The 27,233-nt window shown below is 38.3% G+C and overlaps 1 protein-coding gene across 5 annotated transcripts in view; it reads left to right on the plus strand.

The window, feature by feature from the left end:
• LOC107319952 (contactin-6) overlaps positions 1-27,233 on the plus strand; it is a 137,971-nt gene that overhangs the window by 48,668 nt on the left and 62,070 nt on the right. For 2 of the 5 annotated variants that reach the window (XM_015875354.2, XM_015875352.2), the window contains exons 3-4: positions 6,640-6,766; positions 13,456-13,631. In XM_015875354.2, coding sequence (XP_015730840.1) covers positions 6,640-6,766; positions 13,456-13,631 — 303 coding nt within the window. Of the gene's footprint in view, positions 1-6,639; positions 6,767-13,455; positions 13,632-23,421; positions 23,469-27,233 lie in introns of those variants that run through there. The other 3 variants (XM_015875353.2, XM_015875355.2, XM_032447251.1) reach the window with 3 other exon arrangements.

Below are 27,233 nucleotides of genomic sequence, written 5' to 3' on the forward strand. Positions count from 1 at the left end.
ATAAAAGACTTATTCTTATAAATGCAGCTGTATTTGATTTGTTTTTTTCCCAACAGATTACTCAAGTCTTTCTGCCATAGGGTGGGAAAGAAAAAAGGTGCCAGGGAAGATTTGTGTAAATGATCTTGAAGGTTTAAAGAGTTGGTTGTCTCAGATACTTCAGCCAAGAACGTGGAGAGGGCGGGGAGCAGAGTAATAAAGCATTTCATTCCGAGACCTTGAAACTGCACATACAGTTTATTCTAACATAGGAAAAGGAGGAAAGAGAGACAGGGCTGTTCCTTCCCCAGCACATGCTCAGGAGCTGCAGGAAGGAGATGGGGGGAGCAGTTCCTTTTTGTCTCTGTCTCTGGAGTCACTGGATGGGAACTAGGGATGCAAGGCAAGATGCTTAATGAAAAGACTGAAATGACTCTGAGCGTAAAGTTTGGAAGAAGTTTTTCACAAAGCAGTTGGGGTTTTTTGTTTGTATTTCATGTTGAGCGTAAGAACTCTGTAGCTTGCTGAGTTGTTATGTACTCTTTGAAGCTAGTGATTCTGTCTCTTACAGTTTAGACTGCGCATCTGTCAATAGGAGCAATGGAGCTTTGGAGTCATCACTAAAAAAAAAGCGGAGTTGGCCAACACTAGCAGTGGTAAAAATTATCTGAGCTTAATGAGTCAAATCCACTTAAGACAGTAAATCATAGTTAAATTTTACACCAACACCACCCTCCCCCCCAATAATAATAGTTTCAGAAAAACGAAGTGTTGGATTTGTTTAACTGGCAAGATATTACACGATATAGCTGTTATCTTTTCCTGTATTGTAAATTATTGAATTAAACCTTCAGTCACTTTGGCAACAGTGCCAAATGAATATCACAGCAGTACAATGCAGCAAACAGTATCTCTCATTGAATCTATGTCTCACTTATAACCGAAATTACAGTGAACAAAGTGCTTGTGCAGTAGATTGGAAAAGGTTCGTTATTATTTATTCATCTTGCCTGGTAACACAAAACTAATGAAATTTCATTGAGAAGAGTGCACGTCAAGATTACTATACATCATAAAGACACATCCCTCTAACTTCATTGTGGATATTTGTCTCTGTAATTAGATGTCTGTTCCACAATAGTTCTGTATCTGAAGGACATGGCCAAGTTCATGACATAAAACAAATCACCTGCACAAATGAAAAGGCTTCCTTTATCTTGTCTACATCTTGCACGGTAGCACAAAAGCCTTCAGAAAATCTTACCATAAGGGCCACGAAGCCGGGCACGGTTAGAATTCCAACATTGATCCTTTCCTGCTTTTTATTTTTAATTAAATATTAAGATATTAATATAGTTCATACGTTGTGGTATTTATATTCCCTATAACCATTTGGAGCACAGTGTTTTTACACATATCTGTACGGTACATTTTTCATAACTCTCTGTTCATCTTTAGCCCTGAGTGAAAATCAGCAAAGCACCGAATAGTGCAGAGTGCATCAGTTATGAGCAATTAGAATCATAGAATCATAGAATCATAGAATCACCAAGGTTGGAAAAGACCTAAAAGATCACCCAGTCCAACCGTTCACCTATTACTATTACTATTACTATTACAATTGTACAACACTGTAGCTTAAACTTATGGAAAAGAGTATTTGGGGAACATCTTGCATATGAATTGAATGCAGTTAACATCATGTGGATGTGGGGTTAGGTTTGATTGCAGTAATCAGTAGGATAGTATAGGAGACACCAAATTTGGCAATTAGAGATCTATCATTAATTATTTTGGAATTAGAAGGTATGCGTCTATTAGACCAAAATGCAGGTGGAAAGTAAATTCACTGATACCCAATTACATTTTTAAAAGTGTTTAAAAGTTAAAGCAATAAACGTAATCATAATAAAACTGTAAAAAGACATTGAAGCTTTGGGTTTGGACAGAAACTTTTGTCGGTGTGTGTGGACATGGCTCATAATTCAAGACTATACTCAGATTTGAGTAGTAATTGATTATTGGCTGTGGTATATTAAAATCTCATTTTGTATGTAAGGTTATGGCAAATCTGTCAGCTGGCTGTTAGTAATTAATGTCATTTTTACACACTTATTGTTTGTTTTCACACTCAAGTACCTAAGGAGAATGCAGAGTTGGAATATAACCTGAGGATGGACTCAGTGAATATTTTTCAAAGAATAAAGTTTAGGGAATATAGGATTGCTGAGCTGAAGATATTTAATGTTTATGTGCCATTTGTCAGGGCTGGAGGAGCTGCACGGCTCCTTTCACCTGCTTAAACTCGCTATTTGTCTGCGAAGAAGGGGCACTGCTGGCCCACAGAGCCTGTATCCCAGATGAAAGGGATACCTTGCACCATTGACTGTCATTTTATAGATGGCTTCATAAAGAAAACCTGAGCTCGAGCACCGAGCTTCAATTCATTACTGAGTTTTTCAGACTTCAGCAGGGCCAGGACTTCACCCCGCGTGCCGCCCTGACGCCCACCTTTCTCCCCACATCACAGACAGTTAAGTGTCTTTCTGGTTTGGGTGTCTGATAACAGAGACAATGTGGAATTTCACCACTACTCCCAGTTTGACTTTTTTGATAGAAGCTGCAACTTGAAAGGAACCCGGTGTCTCTAGAGCTCTGTACATCAGTGTCTGAAAGGAGAAAACACATGAAAGTTGAAGGCCCTTTGGGAAAATCCTACAGGTTTTAGGTTGCTTCTGCCTGCTCAAACCTGTAACATCTCTTCTAATCTCGTTTCTCTGTATGTAAGTCTCCTGCTTCACTCTCTGATTAAGAACCGAATGAGAAGTAAAGGAGAGTAGCCTGCTTCCCATTACCAGTAATATTGACAAGCATTTTTCTTTTTCTAGGAGTGCTTCCATGGTCATTTTTGGCTTCTTACTTCTTTTCCCATCTTCTCTTTCAGTGCTAACATGATTCCTTGCACCGATGTGCATTACTTAAGTTCACACTTCCCTGTTAACAAACAACGTCTCACCCATTACCTCTCATTTTGCATCAGTCATCCTCCTTAAAGTCTTTGAACTACTGATCCAAGCTCTGGATGACAAAAATAATCATTCCATTCAGCTGCTGTCAAGATTCAATCAAAAGCCCCAGTGTTATTTGCCAGGAAAGACTCAATCATATTTAAAGACCTATGAGCTCTATAAATTCCCCCCTCTTCCAATTAAAACTTACTGATTTCTTAAGTTTTGAAGAAAATTAGACAGATTTTGAAGTCATTTTGATTTTTCTTAGTTTTCTCTACTTATGCTGTCATTACAAGGAAGTCTCTAACTCACATGTCCTGTCCTTTATACTAGAACTGACAGGTGTTTTACTATCAAGCTGATTTAAAAGAGGCCTCTTAATCAGGTGTCAGCCTTGGTCCATAAAGTCATATTAATGTTTTGGATCAGATATGAGGCTCTATCTAAGGCACATTAAGAAAGATTCATTAGAAACTCACTACCCCTGGAATTTACAGCCTTCCTGGAACTTAATAGCCTGGATAAATTTCTCCTTATCTGGTTTGCTTATGTGAATTATGGCAGTTTTGCATTTAGAAGCTTTTTAGAGTACAAGTTTTACTGTTATTCTGGCCTCTTTTTTCTTATGATCTTCAATAAGTATACACTAATATATCTGCCTAGGCAGCAGCACGACCCCTCCAAGCCTACTGCCTGGCTCCAAGCAAACAGTACTACAGAGTTTGTCATGCGTATCTTTGAAGAAGATCATGGAGGCTTGCAGTGAATTTGGAAAATAGAGGGGAAATATATGGCCATTCTCTACACCAAATGCAAAAGGATGCATCAGGAAATTAGATATGACCGATCTGACCTTTCATATAAATAAGAGATGGACTTAAAGTACGCCATCGGCTCTGAAAGTGCACATCATTTCTCACGGACTTGGTGGTATTCTCTGTTACGGATTAGGCACCAAGAAAAGGATATTAAAAAGAAAACAAAATAATAGCATGAAGCCACCTTCACTAAAATAGACAATCTTTCTGTGACAGATGCTGAAGCGTGTCTACCACAAAGGAGCTGTCTGTTAGGGTATGTGTAAAACACTGTTCCTCATTCAACCTTGTGTCGTATTAAAGACTCTTAAAGGACATAGAAGAATTAAGATGTTGAGAAATCTGCAAAAACAAACAAACAAAAAGAGTTCATGAGAAACTGAAGAAATTCTGGTTTGCTTTATAACCGTTTGATTGGGAAATTGCAGAACAGAGAAAAAAAGCATTTGGGCTCTTGAATACATACTGGGAGACATATAATCTTTCTGAAGAACCTGTAGATAGAAAGGTAATATGGTGCCTTGAATATACTTGCGTTAAAGCTTCTTTAATTGGGTTTGCTTCAAATGTCCAGTAGTTACAGATAAGTCAGAAAATATTTGGAGCCTACATTAAATTCACGTATAGCCTCCAAAGTTCAGTGGCATGAGAAAGTTATGGAAATTAATACTTTTTATGTGATTTAGTGCATTTTATGGTCTGTTATGTTGCTTATAACATCACATATAATATTCAGCCAAGTTTAATATTGTACCTTCAAACCAGTCGCTCATCTCAGATATTTTACTAGCCAGAGTTTATATCCTAAATAGAAAGGATGTATTTTCTCTTTCTGGAATGCCCATGCTATTTCCTATATAACATGAGATAGTCTTAGAATGAGATGTGCCCAGCCAAACAGCTATTGTGGTATAAAACAAATCAATCTTTTTTGACTGCTACTTTGAATTTTACTCCAATTCTTTTGAAGGATATTTCTCACGGATAGTGAGAACTGGGCTGGCTTTCTGAGTTTCTGAAGGATACACATGGTAAACTGGGTATCAGACGTGTAGAAGTGGGTATGTACATTAAGATATGTAGAAAACATTGTGGTTATAAGGTGTCATTCTTAAAGAGGTCAAAAAAGCTTAAGTGTGGAAGGTTTTTTCATCATCATTCCATGTTTTGGCAAGAGGTTTTTTCTTTTAGATCCAGCAAAGTAGAAAAGTTTGACCACATCCATCAGTAGAAAACTATTTTATCAGTAGAAAAACATCAGTGTTAAATTCTCAGTTTAGCTGAAAATATTCTAGAGATGAAATAAATATTAAAATAAATAAATAAATTACATTTTAAAACAGATGAGTCAAATTATTCATGCAGTTCCAGGATTAGGACTCTCAGAAAAGCACTGAGTGTCAGAAAATGATGACAGCTGACAACAGTGCTGATCTGGGTGTTTTTTTTTCAGATCTAGAGGAAATACATTGGAGTGGTTGAAAAGTACAAAAGCACTTGAATATGTATACAGATGAAAGCTGATACAGAGGATCTGATTTTTGATGTGCACTGTGTGCAGTCACTCCTGGCATTGAAGAAGGTGCTTGGGCTGATGTGGTGCCGGTGACAAGCTGACCTGGCTGGGGTGAAGCTTGCAGAACTGCCTGGGGCACAAGCTGAGTTAATGCATCAGGACTGCTGCCTGTCTTCAGGGATGCAGAGAAACTCTGCTGGTGTCAGCTGAATAAGAGCTATTTGCAGCAGCTTAGAAAATCCTCTAGGGGCTACAAGGCTATAGAAAAGAAGGTTGTAGTTGGCAAACCATGCTTGTGGTGAATCCAGAAGGTGGGGTGAAGCAGCAGCTGTGAGGAAGTATGTTGTAAGTTCTTTCTCTTGTTAGTGACAAACAGATAAAATAGGTGAATAAGACCAGACATGACTACTGCCAACATTTACATTGCTTCAAGAACACATCTGAAGAGCTACCAGTCTTTGGGTTTACGTTTCTCCCAATATACCTGCATAACTGCACTACAGACTTCCTGGGTTTCTTGGATTTGTGAAAACTTATCTGAGAAATAAAGGATGATCCAGATGCTAAGCTTTACTCAAAGATTAGGAACCATTTCTTTGTTCTCTCACAAATCACTTCACCTCTGTGCATGTTTTTCTTCAGGAACTGCTGAGACAAACAGGCCTTGCTGCAGCCCACGTCTGTTGTCCCTTTGTGATTTCAAGCCCTAATTAGGTTCTGTGGGTCAGCAACAGGAACAGGTTCTAGTGAAAATGCGTGATAAATGACCCAACTTTATTTTATGCTACCGTTCTTCTAAAAGAGCTCAAAAGTAAGGAATATATATATAAACCTAAAACAAAGGCAGATATGACCGTATCTGTCATATGTATGAAAGTACTGTTAAAGCAGAAGTGGTGAAAGACTAAGGAGAAGATCTCACTCTTTACCAGCTGAGCAGGGAGATACAAGCTGCAAACACAGAGAGTCACAACATCATCCTTTTCTTCTTCCAGTCTCAATCTAAACCATATGTATGAGGTAGATGCGGAAGATTTAATACATCAAAGTATAATTTCCATAGAAGACATGCAAAGAAGGTGGTTTTCACTGTCACTTGCTTAATAAATCACCAACACCTGGGATATGTGATTTTATTATCAATCAGGCTTGAAATATTTCCTCCTTAATGGCAAAATGTCTGGAGGTTCTCTCTCTGCTGAATCTAATAGTAGACCTTAACCTTTGACCAAAAGGAAAAGACACCAAAGGACACTTTTATGTGTAAGGACATGCTAAGGTTGTCTAATCTTAAATTATTGTTTTTGTTTTGCAGGGGAAGAAACACTACATGGTCCTATTTTCATTCAAGAGCCATCAGATATCACTTATTCCATGGGCTCAGGGAATCCAGAAGTCCTACTGAACTGTACAGCTAAAGGATATCCCCTCCCTAACTACAGGTGAAGTCAACTTTGGAAAAGGGCCATCTCTCTGTAAATCTTTTACCCATGTTTTTAATCAGAAGTAGACTTCAATGCGAGGCAAATGATCAAGGCAAGCCTGGTGGTAGTAGGAAATCTTCACCCTGCATCCAGGTTTTGGGGCTGGGTTTGCTGCTTTTTTCAGTTTACATTTGTTGCCTCAGTTTACATTTGTTGCTTTTATTTCAAAAAGAGAATGTGTGTATATAAAATTATATAGGCATGACATCAAATAATTTGAAGCCTACTTCCAAAGAACATCTGAGGGGAAGAGGAGGAAAATGGTGAAAATTTAAAAGCTACTGGGTTAAAGAAAATGAAAGGAAAATATTTTTGCTAGTCTACTCTTAAGAAAATTGACAGAGGAAAATAAAGCCCAGCAGTGAAAATTGTCCCCAAAGTATTTTAAAACCTACAAAATTACTTCTGAATCCTCAGAATAGCTGTGAAAAATGGGAAGATGGAGATGCTGTGCATCTGTATTTTCTAAAACTTTCTGCACATCTATAAATGCTATGAAAGCAAAAGAGCAACATACTTGTCCGTTCCTAATTCCAAGATTTCATGTATATATTTATAGTGTTTATCTAGAGAAGCAGCAAGGCACAGCTCTGATATCTAGCTTACAACACTCTGTAGACTCACTTAATAAAACCTTGCTACATAGGAAATGTTTGTTTTTTCAATAAATATGGACTCATTGCTTAAAATGTAGCTTGATGCAGCAAGGGTTTACAAACCTGAGCCTAATAAGGGGAAAAGCTGGATATATGGAAAAGAAAGGATGGTGCTTTCTTCAGAAAAGAAGAGTAAACTAATAGTCTGGGAAAAGGAAAGTGAAAAACAAGAACTAATTCATCCAGCATGTGAGAGAAAGCTGTGTCCCCTAGCAAATAGTTAGACATTACTCCTTCTATAGCTTTTAATTGCTCACAAAAGAGTTTTCCTCTGTACAGTACCACTACTAATTATGAACTTGGCTTTTGTGCTTCATGTATTCCAAGCATTGTGACAGTAAAGAAATACTTCATCACCTTTTCCTCACGCTACTTCTCTTCGTATGAGAAGAAATCCTCACCCAGGTCCCAACAGATTCATTTTTGCAGTTTTCAGCACTGTCATCTACTGTTTCATGTCATCCATCCATTTCATATCCCATTATATAGGCAGCTTCTACAGTGACATGTAAAAGTTATTAATCTGTGTATTCAACCCACAGACTGTGCATCCACAATCAGTAGTAACAGTAGATTTCATTAGGTGGGAGAGCTGTGAAGTCTCCTCTCATCAGGCATCCAATATTCCTATTTTCCCTTCCACTTTCTCATGCTCTTTAGCTGTCCTTTAGTTAATTCATTTTTTTTTCCTTTGCCTCAATTGCTCTGGTAAGGCCAGATCAACATCTGGGGACGGATCCTGCCCCATCTAGGTCAATTAGAAGTTATCAGACCGTCACTGCTGCTACAACAACTTGGGAGTTTTTTTACCAGGACTTGAAAGGAACAGGAAGTCTTCAGCACATTTCTTTGATTTCAGTAGAGCTAATATCAGTTTTATCAGATAAGGATTGAGCCCATATTTGAAGTTCTAACAATTTTAGATAAATCAAGCACAGTATGAAATGTTAATAATATCCTTTGCTGAGTGATAGAAAAGAACAGCAAGGACTATAGCAAGACTTTTCCTTGATTCATAACCATAAAACCACTACAATAGGAATAAAGTTAAGCCCAAACTAATTTGCTATTTAGGAACTATTTGCATAAATAAATATTCTGAATAGAACCTTTCCTTTAAAGAAAAATCTTATTTTTTATGTACTGTATTACAATCTTAAAGACTCATTAAATATATTAATGACCTTTTGCAACTTCATTTCAAAATCCCATCACAATGCAAGAATCGCATAGGGTTGAATCATGCCTAAAGAGAAAAAAGTGAGAGGCACTGATTGCCTCTCCTGGAAATAACAGCAAACATAGATGTGATTACTGATGAAACAAAAATAGAGAAATATCTCTGAATTTTTTTGGTGCTTATGCTGGGAAATCTAGATAAATATCCTATTAAATGCCATCCTAATAATCTATTGTGATGTATTCTGTACAATCAAACTGTTTCTAATATCAGGTACATTATTTCAGCTCTTTCTCTGTGATACCGGTGGTAAACACAACTTTTCAAATTAGATTTATAATTTTGTGTACTGAAGCTGTTTTATTACAGTTGATCGAAAGCTTATCAGCTACTTTAAGAAATGAGTTTTACCTTTTTTTATCTGGTTACAGGCTAGCCATGAACATGCCAGCACCATCTCATATTTTTGTTCCATTAAGTCATTCCATTTAATAGAACTAGCTCTCCTCCACACTGCAGAGAAAGAGAGATGGTGCCAAAGCTTGCCAAGCTGGTGTTTTCTGCAGTGTTTTGACATTTCCTGCTTGTGTTCAGGCGAATGGTTCTAACGCATCACGTTTTTTTTCTGAACTCAAGTTCAGTATTCTGAGTAATGTAAACTAATATCTTCACAAAAGTATGAAACCAAGTTTTTGGGTTTTTCTCCTCCAGATCTATAGAGAGAGCAATCAGTTGTATTAGAAAGTAAGAAATCCAAGGATGGCTTGGATTAATTATAGAACAATATTTCAATATTTAAGCATAACTTTGATTGAGGCAGTAAAATAAGATAAAGAGTTTCAAATTCAGTTCAAGTCAAAGCTCCCCACAAAAGAACTGCAAAAGTCAAATAAAAGCAAAGAAGCCATAGCAGAAAGACTACAGCGATTGCAAATATCATAAAAGAGATTTATAAAAATTGCATAGGATTGTAGAGTTATTCCTAGTAACTCTGAGCTTATTTTTATCTTACTCATAATCTTGAAGAACCAATGCCAGCCCTTCTGTGGTGTGCTTGTTCAGCCAAATGCTGTCCCTTGACTCATTGTAGATTCTGCTTTGACACTGAAGTAGAACTAAAAATTTCTACAACCTCTATTTTCTGTTTCAGCCAATGGTTTTTAAACTGTATATTACATCTTTGGCCTCTATGGAAACAGTGTAAAAATCCAACTATTTTTCAGGAGGCTTGGCAGGGCACATTCTGTTAGAATGGAATTAACTTTAGAAGCATAGAACACTTAATGAATACTTAAAAAATACGTACTTTTGTTATAACAGTATCCTGAGTAGATTATTAGAAGAATCATGCATGCATATTTCAATGCTGTATATGTGTTTCTATTTTATTTTTACATTACTTTTTGCAAACTAAAATTGGGTACTGTCTATTTGTTTTTACCCTGATTGTTCTCACTAGTTCACAGTGGAGAAATGCACATAAGATCCACTCAGTAATGAGTCAAGTGATAATAGAGGGAAGTGGGGATAAATCAGAAGTCCCAAAGAAGCTTTGTGACTCTTGGGGAAGGTGTTGCTAAGGCTTCAGGACAGGTAAAGGTTAAATTGAATAGAGCAGGGTAGAGATACGGATAGGAAGCTTGCAGCATTACCCAAAGCTTAATGTAATGAATGGAAATACAACTGACTCTAAAATTCGGGTATTTTGAAGTTCTTTAAGAATAGAGGGCAGAGTAAGTGGAAGAGTAAGTCTGGAGATTGGTTCTATCCCACCCCATGTGCCCCTTTTGAAGACAGGGTTCTCATACTTGGGGATCTTGGATTGTTGTCTGCTTACTACAGATACTCTCTTCAGTTGGAAAAACAAAGGAAAACAAGTGGAGTCTTCTAAGCCTGCACAAAAGGATTTTCCTTTATTAAGTGCTACTCTCAACAATCCTTCTTGATTTCCAAAAGCCTCTGCTGTGCTTTCCTTTCCCTTATTTTTACTAGAAATAATTCTGTTTGAAACGATCAGGTCAGAAATGATCTTTCTATTGTTCCTAGGGAGAGAATGAGTTATAGCTCCCAAATGTCAATCAGCCTAAGGTAAATATTTCTTCCTCAAAGCAGAGCTCCACCAAGTATTAAAATAATAATTTGAGGGATCTGACTTAACAATCCCCATAGAGATTACTCTATCAAAGGAGTATTTCCACCTCAATAAAAAATCTGATCTAGATATCTGTTTTTGTTGATCTGCACAAAACAGCGGTGGAGGTGTAACGATCAGAAGAAATATGTAATGGTTCACACATTGCTTTATTTTGTTTTTATTGCTTTTTATTTGTGGATGAAAACAACGTTTCTTCCTTGCAGTGGCTTATGCGAGATGTGAGAACTGCGAGAAAGAAAAATATCTTCTGCTCTGTATCATGGAAAAGGTGGTTCAAAATTAGGGAAAGGTACAAATAAGAACTTCCAGCTGAGACTTTGGTGCAACATCATGACCCAGCCATGCAGGCTTTGCAAAACTTCTCTTTCAGCAGCAAATTCTAACAGTTCCAGGTGTGCCTTTCTTTAAAGACAAGAAAAGCAGGTTAATGAAAGTTCACATCTGAATATTTGCACGTTGTCTAAAAGGAATCTTTTACCAATTCCTGAATTGCTTTAACAAGCCCACATTGGTTGTTTTACCTTGATGTACCTTGAAATTTCATTTTCATTACTTAGAATTTCATTTCCATTGCATAGAATTGTATTTCCCAGAAAACATAATCTTGTGTCAAAAATCATCTTTTTACAACTAAAATAACAAAGACCAGAGGTTACCAGATTTAACTCACTGAAGCAAGTTTCATACTCTGAAGAATGTTGCAATTGTGGTACATTCAAATATCAGAATAAGTTGAAACTGTAACAATTTAAGAAAGGAGAACAAGAGAAATCAGACTCCTTATCTCTTGAGGTCTTTAAATCAAGATGGGATGGATGGGGTGGTGCTCCATTTGTACGCTTCTGAAGTATTTAATTCAATGAGGGATTTATTGGGAACATTTTATGACTGGAATTCTATTTCAGAAACAGGGATTTTAAAACAAAAAAGAACATGGCAATCAGTTCTGTTAATTTGTAAAGCACGTAGGGCATATTTTTACTGCTGGTTTTTAATCCCTGGATGTATGAATGGGATCTGAGACATTTTGCATTTCCAGAGAAGACTGAATTCAAAATAGAGCACATTTTAAAAAGTTTAGATTCTGTGATGATGGCCCAGGATGCATTTCCTGTCACTGATTGAAAGTGCTTTGCAATGGTAGCATGTGGAATCTCAAGTACATACATAGGCAACCTGTGCCTTAACATGAACCTGTTCAAATTCTCCTCAAAGAATTCTTCAAAGGTTTTTTTCTGTGTTTTAGACCCCGTACTGCAGAACGCACAAAGTCATTAAATCGTTGCCTATCACATGAATTCATTAATTCTGTTCTTTTAGTGATGTAAACATATTAATTAGGAAAAAGCCCACTCCGGGAGATGAACCCCTGATCTATATGCACAGTTTAATAATCATTGTACCATGGTGATTAGAATGATTATTGGGATACTGTGAAGAATTCATTTGCGACAACTAAGCCAACAACTTTGCATGTGTTTTGAAAAACAATTATAGAGCTTAATTGGGAGCCATGTAATGATGACAGCAGTTATTTCAGTGATTGATTCAGAAATTAAAGAGAAATGGCAAACTAAATACCAGAATATCCCATCTTAGAGAACTGAAAACATAGAGAGCATGCATTGTATGTAAATTCTGATATACTGCAGAATCCTCCCACTGCTTTATAGAAGAGACACACGGAGGGGCACTGGTTGAGACCTTTCGCTCTTCTTGGGGAGAAAAATAAGTAATAAATACATTAAGACACAAAGAGAAGAAACCAAAACTGCAGCAATAATTCAGGCCAACAAAGGGAAAACATGAACAAAAAAGGGAATAGAGCAATGGTACACAAGGGTCGAAAGAAGAAGCAGACCTGGGAAAATTGTTTAATTGGAATTACGTTCGTTTCGAATTTGGTTATGGGGCATTGGGGCTGCTCACAACTTAAAATATGACACAAACGTGCTCAAAGCTTGCAGACATCAGTAACTGAGGACGTTTCTATTGAGTCTCACATGGGCAAGGAGAGTTCAGCTCTTACATAAATAAAGCCACAATTTTATTCCAAATTAAAACAGATAATTATCTTCTTTGTATTATAAGCTTCAGCTCTTACATTTGTGATGTTGCAGGCACCATCCATTTTGTACTTAACGCTGAGGCAAATCAAGTTTTCTAATCATCATTAAACTACTTGTCTGAAATTTGCAGCAAGGAAACTTCTGCTTGTTTTCCTCTGTCCGCTGAAGTATAATCATTCCTGACTTATATCTCCACATCATTTCTGTAACCAGATTTATGGCATCATCTGTAAAGACTGTAAAACATATTTGGGTACTGTTTGTGTCATGAAAAATATGGTAGCTTCAGTGAAAGAATATGCCATAATATCAGTCTGATGGGTAACTTAGTTTGTATAATTGAGCTATAATTACATTTGGATGAACATTGGTGACTAGCACAAAAGCAGTAAAGATTTTTTCCTCAAAGGACAGAGTTATTGACATCATCAAGATTGATATAAGCAGCAGTTGTGTGAAAAATGATATAATTTTCTGATATTTAACTACATTTTTATCATTACAGGTGTGCTACAGCACGCCACTTAAGATAAATATGAATAGACTCTGTAAATTATAAGCATAATTTGATTTTTTTCCCCTCAAAGGTGGAAGCAAAATGGCACAGATATTGATCTTACCATGAGTTATCACTACAGGTTGGTTGGAGGCAGCTTGGCAATCAATAACCCACGTAAAAAACAGGATATTGGAACATACCAGTGTTTGGCCACAAATTCATTTGGAACAATTCTGAGCAGGAAGGCAAAGCTTCAATTTGCATGTAAGTTGGGAAGATCATATTTATTAGAGCATTATTTTCTGATTAATTTTGTGCATGAGTGGTAATATATTGGATAATTAAAGAATCATTGATGGTTCTGTTCAAATGTTTGGCCTAATTCAGCAGTGCTTATTCTTTAAAAAAGATCATTTCTAGTAAATATTAATAACAAAACCAGACATATGATAGCTGCAAGCCCTCAGGAACAAGAGTAACTTGTAGAAAATTGAAAGCTAAAGGAAGATGAATGCAGTTGTTTTCACTTAGTAGAGGTGTTTCCACCTTTTAAAGACTGGTTTCTATGCTGCATTGCAGGTAAGAGCAGTTGGGTGGGGGGGGAATGTGTCTGAAAGTCAGGCTTAGCGTGAGGAGGTCCATAAGGAAGGGTACAAAACATTGTTCCCTTAATTGCCACACTGACATTTTGTTATATTAACAGAGTAAATTCCTCTCCCCTTACTCAGCATGCAAAATGATGCTGCTAGGTTCTGCAGTGTGTCCTATTTCAGCTCAATTGGACAGAGCACGTATGCTGTCTTGAGCCAGTTTACATCTTATTTCAACCTTGCTCCCCATTTCACTTCCTCACAACTTCGCAACCTTTTTTGCAACACTTACGTGATGACTGAGTTGCGTTAATGCCCTGGGGAAACAAAACTAAACAAAACAACCCCAACCCTCCCTTCTCCCCCAGAACAAAACAAAAAAACCACCCCTGAAAAACAGATACTGCTTCAACTCTGATTTCTTCAGTATCAAAGTCTGAGCTATCTGTTGCTGGGAGAAAGCAATTGTTTTCAACCTCATTAATAAAACATGTGCCAAAAAGACAACCTTGTGCCGCTATTTCAGACACCAGAAAATGTATTAATTATTAATCTTCTTCCATTACTCATAGCAAATCTCGTGTCACAGGGGTTATACAAAGGAGACATTAGAGGTCAGGATGGTTTGCAGACTCTCTTTTAGTAGAGCAGATCAGATGGTATATCACTAGTATCTTGTTTAATAATGTTTTACCCTGAAAGAGCTTTTGATTCCCAGAAGCTGGTCAGATGGAAAGCAAAATTTTGATTCATTATTTTCCCACTTTTTCTGAAGCACCTTTGTAAGCCACTCCTCTGTATGGGAAATGATTTCAAGGCTTGAAGATAAGAATTGTTTAGTGACAGAACAAATCCTGTTTTAGTTCTAAGGAAGAATTGGTGGCCTCAAGATTAACTGTGGAATCTGTAACCAACAAGGAGGCACAAAAGGCCAAGAAGGAGTGGGGAAAAGACTTAGACAGAAGAAACACCTTCACATGAAGACTGGAGTCAAAAAAAAAAAAAAAAAGAAAAGAAAATTCTTAAAATAAAATAAAGTAAAAAGGTATGTCCATGAAAAGTGGAAGATGAAAAGGCTCCAGTCATTGTTCAGCATTTCGCATTCCTCACTAATTTCCACTTCTTCTGGAAAAATCTGTCCCTGACCCAAACTCCTGGAAGCACTTTGGTTTACCTGTGGATTTCTGGCCATCCTGAGGCAAAGCGTATTCCAACATCATTCAATCAATGCTCCTGAGCAACTAGAGAAACTCTTTGCTAGCAAATGGACTTTGTCAGTGGCCTTAAGTATTTTCAGCTTTTAAAAACCACTTCTTTAGTACTCCATGTTGGTGAAACATTCCCTCTGAAGCATGTAACTCCCTCGTATCCCAGTGTCTCAGGCCAATATAAGGTAGTCAAATGGGCTAAATATCACACAGTTCCTTTTCTTAGGCTCCATATTCCCACCAAGGCTCTTCTCAAAGTTACGGAAGGGAGCAGTTCACAACAAAATGGGGTCTCATTTGTCCATGGCATCAGACAAACCTACAGCTCTCATCCTGCTTTGACCCTCTAGCTGCATAGCAGTAAATACATCTCTCTTCCAAGAAGTATGCAATTTTTCCATTGCCAGTAACAGAAGTGTTCTATCCTTTCCCATATCAAAGAGATAGGACAGATGAATTGAAATGTCATTTACGTTTGCAAACAAAAGTATACAGGAAAATGCTTCAGTTCAGTGATACCACTTTGAAAGTATGAGTCTTTACTTGTCTTACAAGAAAAAAAATAACAAAAAGACAGTACATAGCAAATGCCAAAATGACCTGATAAGAATAGTGGAACAAATTACCTTTTAACAGTTATTTCACAGTTAACATTTCCTTGTTTCTTATTTTCATGCTGTCATCCAATTTGCATGTTTGTTTCACCCGGTATTTCAGATTACATCTTAAAATCTGGGCAGGCAGGCATGTTGTTGTTATGACACTTCCATTCAATACCAAACAAGATGGGACACATCCCTGAATGGGACTGGCATACTATAGCAGTCACCATGATAAATAATTGAATCAAGCCTATTATCTGGGTAACGTGGTTTATGTGCATTTGTCTTCTTACTACAAGGTAACTTTGAGTTGGAATTTGAATTAGTGATACCTTTGGAAACCTATTGTACATCTCAATAAGTGAAAAATACTTTTTCTTTTCTTCAAGATAGCAAGCTCTCTGAGTAGCAAAATAAATGCTGTATGAGATTAGAAATATGTCTTCAAATTCAGCTGGAGTTTCATGCTTATCCTCTATTAAAAACAGAGCTGTCAAATGAAAGCTGCAGGAGGAATATTGTACAGAAGGAAGTGGCATAGATTATTAAAGCTACAGGCTGAAAATGAGAGACAGCACCAGCGAGAGAGAGCAGAGCAAGAGCACATAAATGCATTTGCAGGATGCATAGCATGGCAGCCCTATGTTATTCATACTTCCTGGTGAAGGTTTGTTTTGTCATAAATAAAGTTGAAAGCTCCCTATAAATCCTGTGCATCTCCAGCTACCCAGCAAGCAGTACATTTTGAAAAGCTAATGTGTGTCCCGCAAGAAATGAAGTCAGTGATCTAGATCTGCAGGCAGGATAAGAAACATGGATGCTCAACCCCAGCTTATGAAGTCAGAGCCAGGCACTGAAGCAGGGTCCTCACCCAGATGTGCTCCCAAGTCATAACCACCACCCACACTGTGCTTCCCCATCTCCATACTTGTTATTGGCATCCAACACACGGGTACCAGTGGAGTTTCAGCTTAGAGTGGGGGCAAAGATAACCAAGCTGTCCCTACATGTATATTGATGAGGTGTTCTGCATAAATCTGTTCTTAGTAATGCAGGTCTTCTAGATTGCATTTCACACCTTAAGAAAAAAAAAAAAAAAAGAAGAAAAAAAAAAGACAAACAAACCTGTTACAGAGAATTGCTTAAATACTGCTGCAACCAGAATTGTATTCCAGGCACACAGGGGATTTGTTTTAATTATTTCATCAGTTTTAAATAAGAGTAACTGTATGCAAGCAATTGGTCTTGAGGGAAATCTCCATAACTAGTTGCAGTAAAACAGGCTGTCCTGGCCAGTTAGTAACTCTTTTAGTTCTCATGTGTGTCTGTGATAGAGACATTAAGAGATGCATAGCAGAAATAAGAAGTGCAGTTGAGCAAAATAGAAAAAGAGTGCTCTCCCATGAGAAAGAATCATATATGAACCTGATCCATAACTATTCAGGACATAAACCCTGAAAGTTCAGTACTTACTGAAAGCATTTGTCTGGCTGGGGATCTTAAATGAGATTCTCAGTCCCACTGTTCTAGCATTGCTGGTAGACTGTCGTGATGATTGCAACTTCCTCAGACCTCGGGTCTCATTAATTAAACATGAATTCTGAGAAACAATGACAACAATTTAAATTCATGAATAGGTTTAGTCATTTTGTCCTGAACAGCACAGGACAGTCGACTTCTTATAAACAGTTGTTTTTCCCAGTGCTACAGAGTAAGGAAGGAGTCTTCCTTGGCATTGCTGGGATACAGTCATACTCTCATGGCTTTCAGTGGGGTGGTCAGAGGTTTTGTTTTTGCCTTTTCCTAAGTAGTGTTTTTCTAAGTACATACATTCTCCCTCCTCTTGGCCACCGAGGACGTGCTTAGGGCAGCATGGATGAAAATGATGGTGCTGGAGCACTTGGAAGAAACCTGGAGATCCCAAGTGCCTTTTATCAGATAGACAAATGATGACACGGTTTTGCTGCAATAACAAATTGAAGAGGCAGTAATTCCTTCTGGACGGAGCTTTTCCCATTCTGAGAAGAAAAATAATAATCTGTCAGTAGTATTTAAACATTTTAGGGGAAAGATTAAAAGCAATCAAAGTGCATTTAGTCTTTGCTAGATTGTAACAGTCTGAGGCATTTGCAAAGCCCTTTTAGAGTGACTGTCTGGGAGATGCTCAGCTAGCATGAAAGCCCACTTTTCATCTGATTACTTCATCATGTTATTTACCTTTGACTGCACACAAATTACACAAACATCACAAAGCAATACAGCATGCCTCGAAATGTCATAACCCTTTTTACTTGTAGCATATGCTTTGAAATAGAAAATGGAAAAATCAATGCACTTAAATCAGATCAGATAGTCTGAATTTGCAAAGTCTGCACAAGCATGAATTCTAGTCTAAATAGCACATACTTTTCTGCACTGGCTGTACCACAGTGCCGTGTGTGCCCAGAAATCCCCCTGTAACAATTATATTTGATTAGAAGGTGTGCAAGATGTTGTAACTACCACCCTGAGTAAAGCTCTCTCAGTCCTTAAGCTGAGTGTTAATTCATCAGCCCAGATGGGGCTGCCATGCTGATAAAGCTGCCTTGCAGCTCATGCTGAAGAGTGAACACTGCGACTTCTTTCTGATTCAGAAGGAGCTGTGTGCTCCTCAATGTAGCGCTGAGAAGCAGTGCAGGGATGGCAAACTGCTCACTGAACAACTTTTCCTGTTCCCTTGTGCTGTCTAGGGACACCCCAAATGCAAAGTAATACATTAAGCCTACCTCTCGGTCTTGAAAGTCTTCCTTACACATGGTGCAGAAACACATCTTGACGTGTGGATGTGTGGAGAATCTGAGAGAGAGCAGTGGCTCATCCAGCCCTCCTAATAGCCCTGGCAACACCTCACAATCTGCATCTTCCTGTGGGCAGGTGAGAATAAAATGCAGCTTGCAGTAGCAATGATCCTGTCTGGAGGATGGAAATGCTACTGTCATCCCTCCTGTCTAAATAGGCTTACAGCTCAAAATTGCCTTCTGGGCTCCTAACCAGTCAAACAATGCAACACGGCTACAGCAGCAGCATTTGCTTTTCCCTCTGTACAGGCAGGTGGAGAGCAAGCTTCCTGAATAAAATGAATTGTAGTAAGTATACCATCAGTTTATTACTAGGAAATACATCCCATATTTTGTCAGAACTCAGCCTGGAGTAAAAAGAAACTGAACTTTCATTTATCAGCTCTGATTGCTATGGACACTTTGTGCCAGTGCTCCAAAACTCATTGCAGCAGCTCTGCACCAAGTCCATTGCCTTAATGGATGCTCTCCATGGAGCAGACCAAGCAACCTTGGACTTTCTTTTTCCTTTTTCCCCTTCCTCCTCCTCAGTTCTGCACAAAATTAGGAAAGACTTCATGGGATTCTGCCATGCTTCAGTGGGTCAGTGTGCTGCTCCAGCCACCTTGAATCTGGGCATTGTTTTTCCTTAAAAGATTGCTTTAAGCAAAGGAGAATGAACTATAAATGATTAAGCATTTTTGCACAAAGATCAAAAACCATACCAGACCTCTCTATGTTCATCTGTTTGTCTGCTGAGATTTCCAGCATTTATTCTTCACAGTATTCTGTGCACACACAGACTCAAAGAGAGCCATCAGCCGCCCTTCAGCAGTGATGAAGCAGGAGCCTGGGACAGGTTCCCCTGCCTGCTGGCAGGACCAGACAGGCTAATGATAGCATTTCTGTTCTAAAGCTCAGATACTACAAGAATAGGATTATGCAAACATCTGGGTGTTCCTGAAGACACAAAGAACATCTTGAAATCTTAAAACTAGAAGATACAGGGATGTCTACGTAGTAGAGGGGTTTTATTATGTCAGATGTTCCCCTAAAGGTTTGAGTCCTATGTGTTCCTGGAGCCCATCTAAAAGGAATCAGCATCACACACAGTCACATCCTCCCCTTTCTCATTAAACACACAAAACCAGAGCTGGTGGCAGCAACATTCTGCTTTTATTTGATGGCACCAGACCAGGCAGCATCACAGACCTGAGATGCATTTTCCTCTCTCAAATGCTTTTAAACTCATCTCTCTTAGAGAGTCTAACCACCATTCAAGCCTGTGCTGCATCAGCACACTTTGTTAAAGCTCCTTCATCCTATCAGTTTGAATTGCACCAGTGTCTAATTTTTAGTTGCTTAAACTTCTATTATACCTGGCTCTCACTCCTTTCATACAGGAATTTTTTTATCTTTAAAATGGAGACATCCATTACAGAGATGTTGGAAGGAGCTTTACAGGCAGAAGGCTACTCAGATAAAGGAGTAATATGGAATGCATAAGTATTTGAAGATTATCTTTCAGTTATATATTACTCACTATTCTGCAGTTCCTACAAAAGTGGTTATCCTAAATCAGCCCACTGCAAGTTGTATTGGAAAAGCAATATATGTGATTGAGATGTGGTAGGGAACAAAGCAGCGGCAGGTCCCAAAGATGTTAGATTCTGATTAATAAAATTTAATATTTTTGAAGGATAAAACCAGTCTGTACTTGCAGTCTGGGTGATTTTCTTTTTATCTGCCCTACTTCCATTGCAGATGATAGGACTTAAATTCCAATAAGTTACTGAATGAAATATCCATAGCGTCCACATCAACTCCCTCATTCTTCAGTCTGTCAAAAAATAAAATAAAAATAAAAGAATTAGAGATTGAAGCTTGAGTGAAAAAAATATACATACTAAAGTGTTTGGAATGACTGACTCTTTTGGCTTCAAAGCAATGTAATGTAATGTAATTTTTTGAATGAAGGTTGATCCTATCTAATACAAAGTTTTAAGGCACACGATGAAAGAAGCCAATGCTGGATATAATCAGCACCTCTGCCATAAGGTGGATGGACACAGGGGGCACAGGCCACTCCTGGTGTGAGTCAGTCAAAGCAGCACAGCTCTGGCAGGGAGAAATCTGTCCCATGAGATTTACACTGGAGAGAGAAATCTGTTTTTAAGAGCACTCCAGTCTGGTGAAAACGCACGCAGACGGTGAAGTGACTCTGTGATGACAGGTGACAAATGAACTCTGCTGTGACAAGTGAGTAAACTGTTCGGGAATAAAATATTAAAAAATGAATTTCTTATGTCCCCCTTCCCTTTGAGAGGGCCGGATCCTCCACTGCGCCTCCAGCCTGCAGCTGGAGTTTAGCGTCAGAGCCCTAAGGCTGCAGCAACACTTACTGCTCGGCGCAATGCCTGTGTTCAGATCAAAAGAAAGCTTGAATGTTTTATGCTGCTAAATCTCTAAAAGGGGGAAAATAACACAAAATGATGTAGATCAGCAGCACAGCTTCATGGCATATGCTTCTTTGCACCATTTTTTTGGTGCCTGAACAAAAACCAAGTTGGGATTTTTCCCCTCATTCTCTCCATTTAATTTAATTGTGACCTTCCATTTTTTCCTCTAGAGAAGCTTGATATTACTTTGTAAAGGGCATTTTCACTCTTTAATTGAAAAAGACAATCAGGCTGTGGCAGAAATTATTGTTCTCCACCTTGAAAATTAGTGCCTGGATTGGCTATTCATACCATTTAAGCTGAATTGAAGATCTGGGTCCAGCGTGCATCCTAATGCATAAATTACAGCTCCTCTCCCCTTAGAAGCTCCAAAGCAATTTAACTAAATAAAGAAGCCCTGATGAAGGTCCTTGGTTGATTATGCAGCACTGGAAAAGGACAAGACCTGGTGACTGTGCATTTCATTCAGGGTTTGGCAGCAGAGCTCTTCCAGTGGCCTTCTCTTCCCACCAGAATGGGATGCACTGGGGTACAACTAAAACAAGTGTGAACTATAGCTGATTTTTAATCTGTCCTGATTAGAGGGGACATTCAGTTCCTTCAAGTCCTGCAGTCCCTGCGATGCTTCAGCACTGACGGAGCAGAGGTTTTCAAACATTTCAATAGGAAGGAACAGAACTCATTACACGTTTAGTGGAAAACGCAAGTATTTAAAAATCAGGAAATGGGAAATGCTTAGCAGCTTTCAGACACCTTAATTAGAGATAACACAGCTCTTAATCATAGAATTGAATTCATGGAAAATCAATTAGAACATTTAAAAAAAATTGAGATTAGATGGTAAAGGGAAATGATTAATAGTATTGACACTATTATCAGGACAAAGGAGTTGTTGGAGGATTTGTTTAGCAAGTTTACTACAGTTGGGAAAGCTGAGAAGAGAGTTTACTTAACAGTGAAAGTTGCAGGAAGTGAGAGTGGCCATTCCCTTGGGAGGTATTCGGAGAAAGATTGCCTTAACACACCCTACTGGTAACTAAAGGAACAGAGATTTGTGCTAATCTCCTAACGAGCTGTTCAGTACAACAGGACAGAGCAGAAAAAAGGGACTTCTGAATGCACCTGGAGTGATCTGAAAGAGGTTATCACGGTCTTTTGGCAACAAGCATAGTTTGTGTCTAAAGCGTTTTATCTCATTGTATGCCAAAGAAAACAACAACACATAGGCAAAATGCATCCAAACTATGGGATAGCCTAAAATTTGAGATAAGGATCCAATAAAGATTTCTGTTTGCACCTGCAGCAGACCTTATACCTCTGAATCAGGCCTGGAGTTCAAGCCAAGAATTACCAATGGGCCCCCTAATTCATTACAGTCGAGGGAAAGTGAAGGTAACTAATTGTCAGCGCATAACACAGGTGTTAGAAATGCTTATAGCAAATCATAACAATGAGCTTCTTTTAAAAACTGCTGAGGTCATAATTTTATCCCATTTCGCTGCAAGAGAATTTCTATTGTGATACATCACATCCAGTAACGCCGATCCTATTGCAATATATCACAGCCAATAGGAGAAGGAGAAGAAAAAGGAACAGATGCAATACATCACAATTTGACAGAGCCCCACCGAAACGTGGAAAAGTTTATTGATTCATCCTCGGGAGCAGAGCTGATTTATAAAGTGTTCTTGCATGTAATGCCTTAGTATTCATTGCACATTTCAATAACAGGCAATTCCAACTATAATAGTTGGGATTATGTAATGACAAAACACTTATGTAAAAAAAAAAATCAAGAATTCAATAAAGCATGAAATTACAGTAATTCAGATGAATTGTTAGTAATTATGTAAGATGATGAATTGGACTTTTTTCTAATTGTCTGTAACAATTTCATATATTAAAATAGCCCATCTTCCTTGTTTCTTATTCAGTAAAATGAGGATGTTCGATGCCCATTCTTAAGCCAGGCCAAACGAGAAGGGTTACACCTATCCCTGAGCAGACAGAGGAACTTGAAACACACAAGGTGGTGGAGGCTGAAAGGAATGAGTTGTTGCTTGCGATTACATTTTGGTCCTGTGATAGAAGTTTAAAAAGTGATCCCCAAGTCCCAGGAAAACCATTTCTGCTTTCACATACAGTGTGCAAGTTGAACTCTTTCAAGGTAGTTTTATATTAAGAAAAAAATAGCAGATGTGTGAATGTATGGTAACTGTTGAGTCACAGCCTGAACCACTGATTGAGCATCTGGGGAAAGGACCCAGTCAGCCCTGGGAGCACAGGTGAAGGCAATTCAGCTGTGTGAGCAGAAAGGGTGGAGCCTGGCTGCACCTCCCTTAGACTTCATTTAGGGGCTGACTGCCACTAGGGAAGGATCTTTAATTGAAGATCCCTCCTTTGTGAACCAAGATCTTCAGAGACAGGTGAGCACTTTTTCTTTGTAACACCTTTCCTTGTGGCAGTCCATTTGTCATTGCCTCACCTGCATTGTCATTCCACTGCATTGATCTTTCTGATTGTTACGGTGAATAAAAATTGGAGAAGAAACTAGAAAAGCAATGCTTTCACTGCCCAAGCAGCAATTAGCTCAGTGTTTGTCAGTGTGAGCTTTAAGATGAAGAAACTCCACACTTTCCAGGTGTGGCCGAGTCTAACAATTAACTTACTAACAGAAGTGCTTGAGCAGGAAGAATTTCTGTTTATCTATGACACTGACACCTGTCAGTCTCTGCATCCTTCACTTCAAGGAAGCACCACACCATACCTGTGTGTATGCTTGGCCTGTCACATCCTGGTTTTATTGTAATTGAGTACCCATGCTGAAAACTTGCAAGCCATACCCTCTGCTAGCATAAATCAGCATCATTTTCTTGACCTCGGTGGGGTCCTAATGATTTACAGCAGCTGAAACAAGCTGTGGCCCATTACTCCTCCCTGTCCCTGCATTCATACCAGGTGAGGAGTTGCATGCCTCCACCCCAACTATTCCCATCTCTATCAGAGGAAGCCTTGTCACTTTCTGATATGCTTTCCACAAAATAACAGATGTTTCCCATGCTCCAGGCACATACCTTTCCTGCTTAGGTCTGCAAATGTTCCCAGCTGAAGATGATGACTCTTTGCCACACACAGCTGAGCTCATATATTTCCACTCTCCCTGTGAAGAATCATTTGTTCACCTGAGCATTTTGCTTAGCCTATGTGACCTCATTATCGCATCCGACTGATTAATTGTGCTACACTGATAGTAATCTGCCAACATGTGCTGTGCTGAAGGAAGTTTTGTTTGTTAAAACTTGTAGCTGATAGAGCAGTGAGGACACTCATTGTTCATAAAGTGAGATAAATGCAAAGAATAGAGGAACTAGGTGATAATTTATTTATAGATCTCTGCAGAAACACTGAAGTTAGCAAGTATACCATCTGTTAAATAGTCACACTATTCCTAAGTGCATATTAGCAATCTAAATGTGTGCCAAACACCTGATCTTAGCTATCTTTTGATAGTCTTTTTGACAAGCAGCATTATGCTTTATTAGGTTATGTCATGTTATGTTATAGAGTTATGCTAGGTAACAGTAACAAGGAAGATGGGGTGGTTGTGCTCTGTTGGTGTAAGTGCATGCTTGGGGCAAAGAGATGTGGTTTTGGGAAGCAGCCAGAGATTCAGAATAACAAGAACAAATATAAATATTGCATTTTTATTCATCTTCAAGTTCTTTTTCTTCGCTTAGCACGTTTTAGGCTGCTATTAATCATTGCAAATACACACATACACGAAGAAGGGAAAATAGATGCAAAAAATCTTTCGAGCATAAAGACCGCTTCCAGCCAAAGGAAACATTTTTCCTGATGGTCCTCAGTCCTGGTTGTCACCCTGGGCTATGTATTGGAGACAGACAATTCTTTAACTCATTACTGAAAACTTCCTGAATGAGGTGTCATAGTATTTTATGGGAGATGGAGCCTATGTGGAAAGAAGTTCTCTTGAAGTTGAAGAACAAAAGAAGAATGAGTCATTCTTCCAGGGATATATTTTTTTAATATGCAGTGATTCTTTATTAGACAGACATTGAATACTTTGTACAATTATCTACTAAAAATGACCTGAGGTAGAGGGGAAAAAAGGATCATTCCTATTTAGATTTATTAGGAGTCTGGGAGTGAGAGCTGCTTGAGGATTCAGTGTGGTAAGTCCAGAGCCAAGCACTGGAATGCATCATCTAAGGAAATGTCTGTCCCTATGAGTCTAATAGGTTAAATAATTGTCTGTTTGGAAAAATGTGTGTGTACTCAAACCTGTGATGGGCATGATTAAATGATCCCTAGCGTGTCCCCATAACAGCTTTTATACCTACCATTCACTACTGACCATAAGAAGAGGACAAAAATCTGTCCAGCACCAGGAAAAGATGGACTGCTGTGTATAACCAAAGTATAAGCATGCTATGGAAGTGGTGGTGCTCCTGTATGCAGAATTGGGTATTTCAGAGATTAAAAGGACAAAGTCAAATTTTTCACCACATGTAATCTGAATGAGTCCTGCTAATTATAAAATAATGCAACCCATGAGCCATCTAGTACTTGTGCTTTGTCAGTGCTTAAGCCAGGAATACTTACCATTATCTTAATGGGGGAACATGGACAGGTGACAGTTTCTTAAATGGGTAAAATGATACCTTGACATATTGTGTCATTAAACTAAGAATTGCTACTAGCAACCTATTACTTCCCAGAAACCATGCCAGTTTCAGACTAAAGTATCCTATAGTTAATTCTGAACTGTCATGAAAACCTTTTGTTAACTGCAGCACCAGACTTCCTTTTTCATTCTTTCTTTCCCAGTAAAGTTTTGTTCTCAGCAAAAATGTAGATCTGATTAGCCATAATGAACACTGCTGGTTGTACTACATATATTTGTCATATGAATGTAGAGATTTGCAATTATTTTTAATCTCTGTTTTTCTGTAGGATCTGCACAATGTGTTACATTAGCAAAATCAAGGATAGGAATGTGATAGGAATGGGAGATGCAACTGTTTTCATTGCTTGTGTCTGAGTGTTCTGACTCTTTCCTATCTTACTCCCAACTCCTCTAACACATATGGAACTGACTTCTCTTCCCATAGCACACATGCCTCAGTCAGGCCCCCTGTGCTGACTTGCCATTAAGACCAATTTTTGTCCCGGTCTTTTCGTTTTCAAAAATGATTTAACCCACAGGATAGAAAAGAAAAAGAAATATGATTAGTTTTTTTTCAGAGTGAATTTTCAGAACAGGTAAATAAATCAATCCACACATTCAGAGGTTGGGTAAGTGTATTTTAGATATGAATCAAAACTCTTAGGAAGGCATTCCATTGTTTTCTTTCCCAATTAGTATTAAAGAAAGAGGCAGAAAAATGTTTATAGTTTCACCCCATCTCTCTTTTTTTGTGTGTGTGTCCCTCTGGACTACAAGGCAATGATCTACTTGGCAGGCAATTAAAAGAACATCAGAGTTTAAAACACTTAGCTGTGTATTGACGGGTACCATCTATTGTGTCTATGGCGGTGTGAGGAGGTGCCACCACTGCCTAATTCAATTCAGTCACCTCTGAGTAGACAACGTCTTCATGAGAGACCAATATACAGGAGATGAAGAAAAAGAAAAATTAACTCTGTAAAGTTCAACAAAGGGAGAGAAAATTGATATATTGACATAAATAGCTGGGGCTGTACAGGTAGTAATCATGATGGCTTTGACCAATGAGAACTGTTTCTTTCTATTGAACTCCGGATCGGGTAGTTGTTCAGCTGATGAAAAATGGAACAATTGTTTGAAACAAGAACCTGCAGCACACCACATTGATAGAAAGATTTAAGGGGAGGCTGGTGCTGTTTATTTTATTAAAACATTCTGAATGTATTTCAAACAATTGCTTTCCAAAGTGCTATGACAAAAGAAGTCACTCAGTTTATTAGGGTGAGAACTGGATCAAAAAATAATCTGTTTTTAAAGAAAATCTGTTACATCATGTCCTGAAATTGAACTGTGCTTAAAAAAGAGACTTCCACATGTTAGTGAAATGGGAGAAAGCAGAAAATACTGTATTAGATTCAGTCAAAATAACTTAAAAATTGATAAGCACACATGAAAATCACCCATGGGAGTCAAGGCATCAGACTTTCTACACAAATTTCCCTGG

The sequence above is a fragment of the Coturnix japonica genome, chromosome 12 (genome assembly GCF_001577835.2).
Source record: "Coturnix japonica isolate 7356 chromosome 12, Coturnix japonica 2.1, whole genome shotgun sequence".
NCBI classification, from domain to species: Eukaryota; Metazoa; Chordata; class Aves; order Galliformes; family Phasianidae; genus Coturnix; species Coturnix japonica.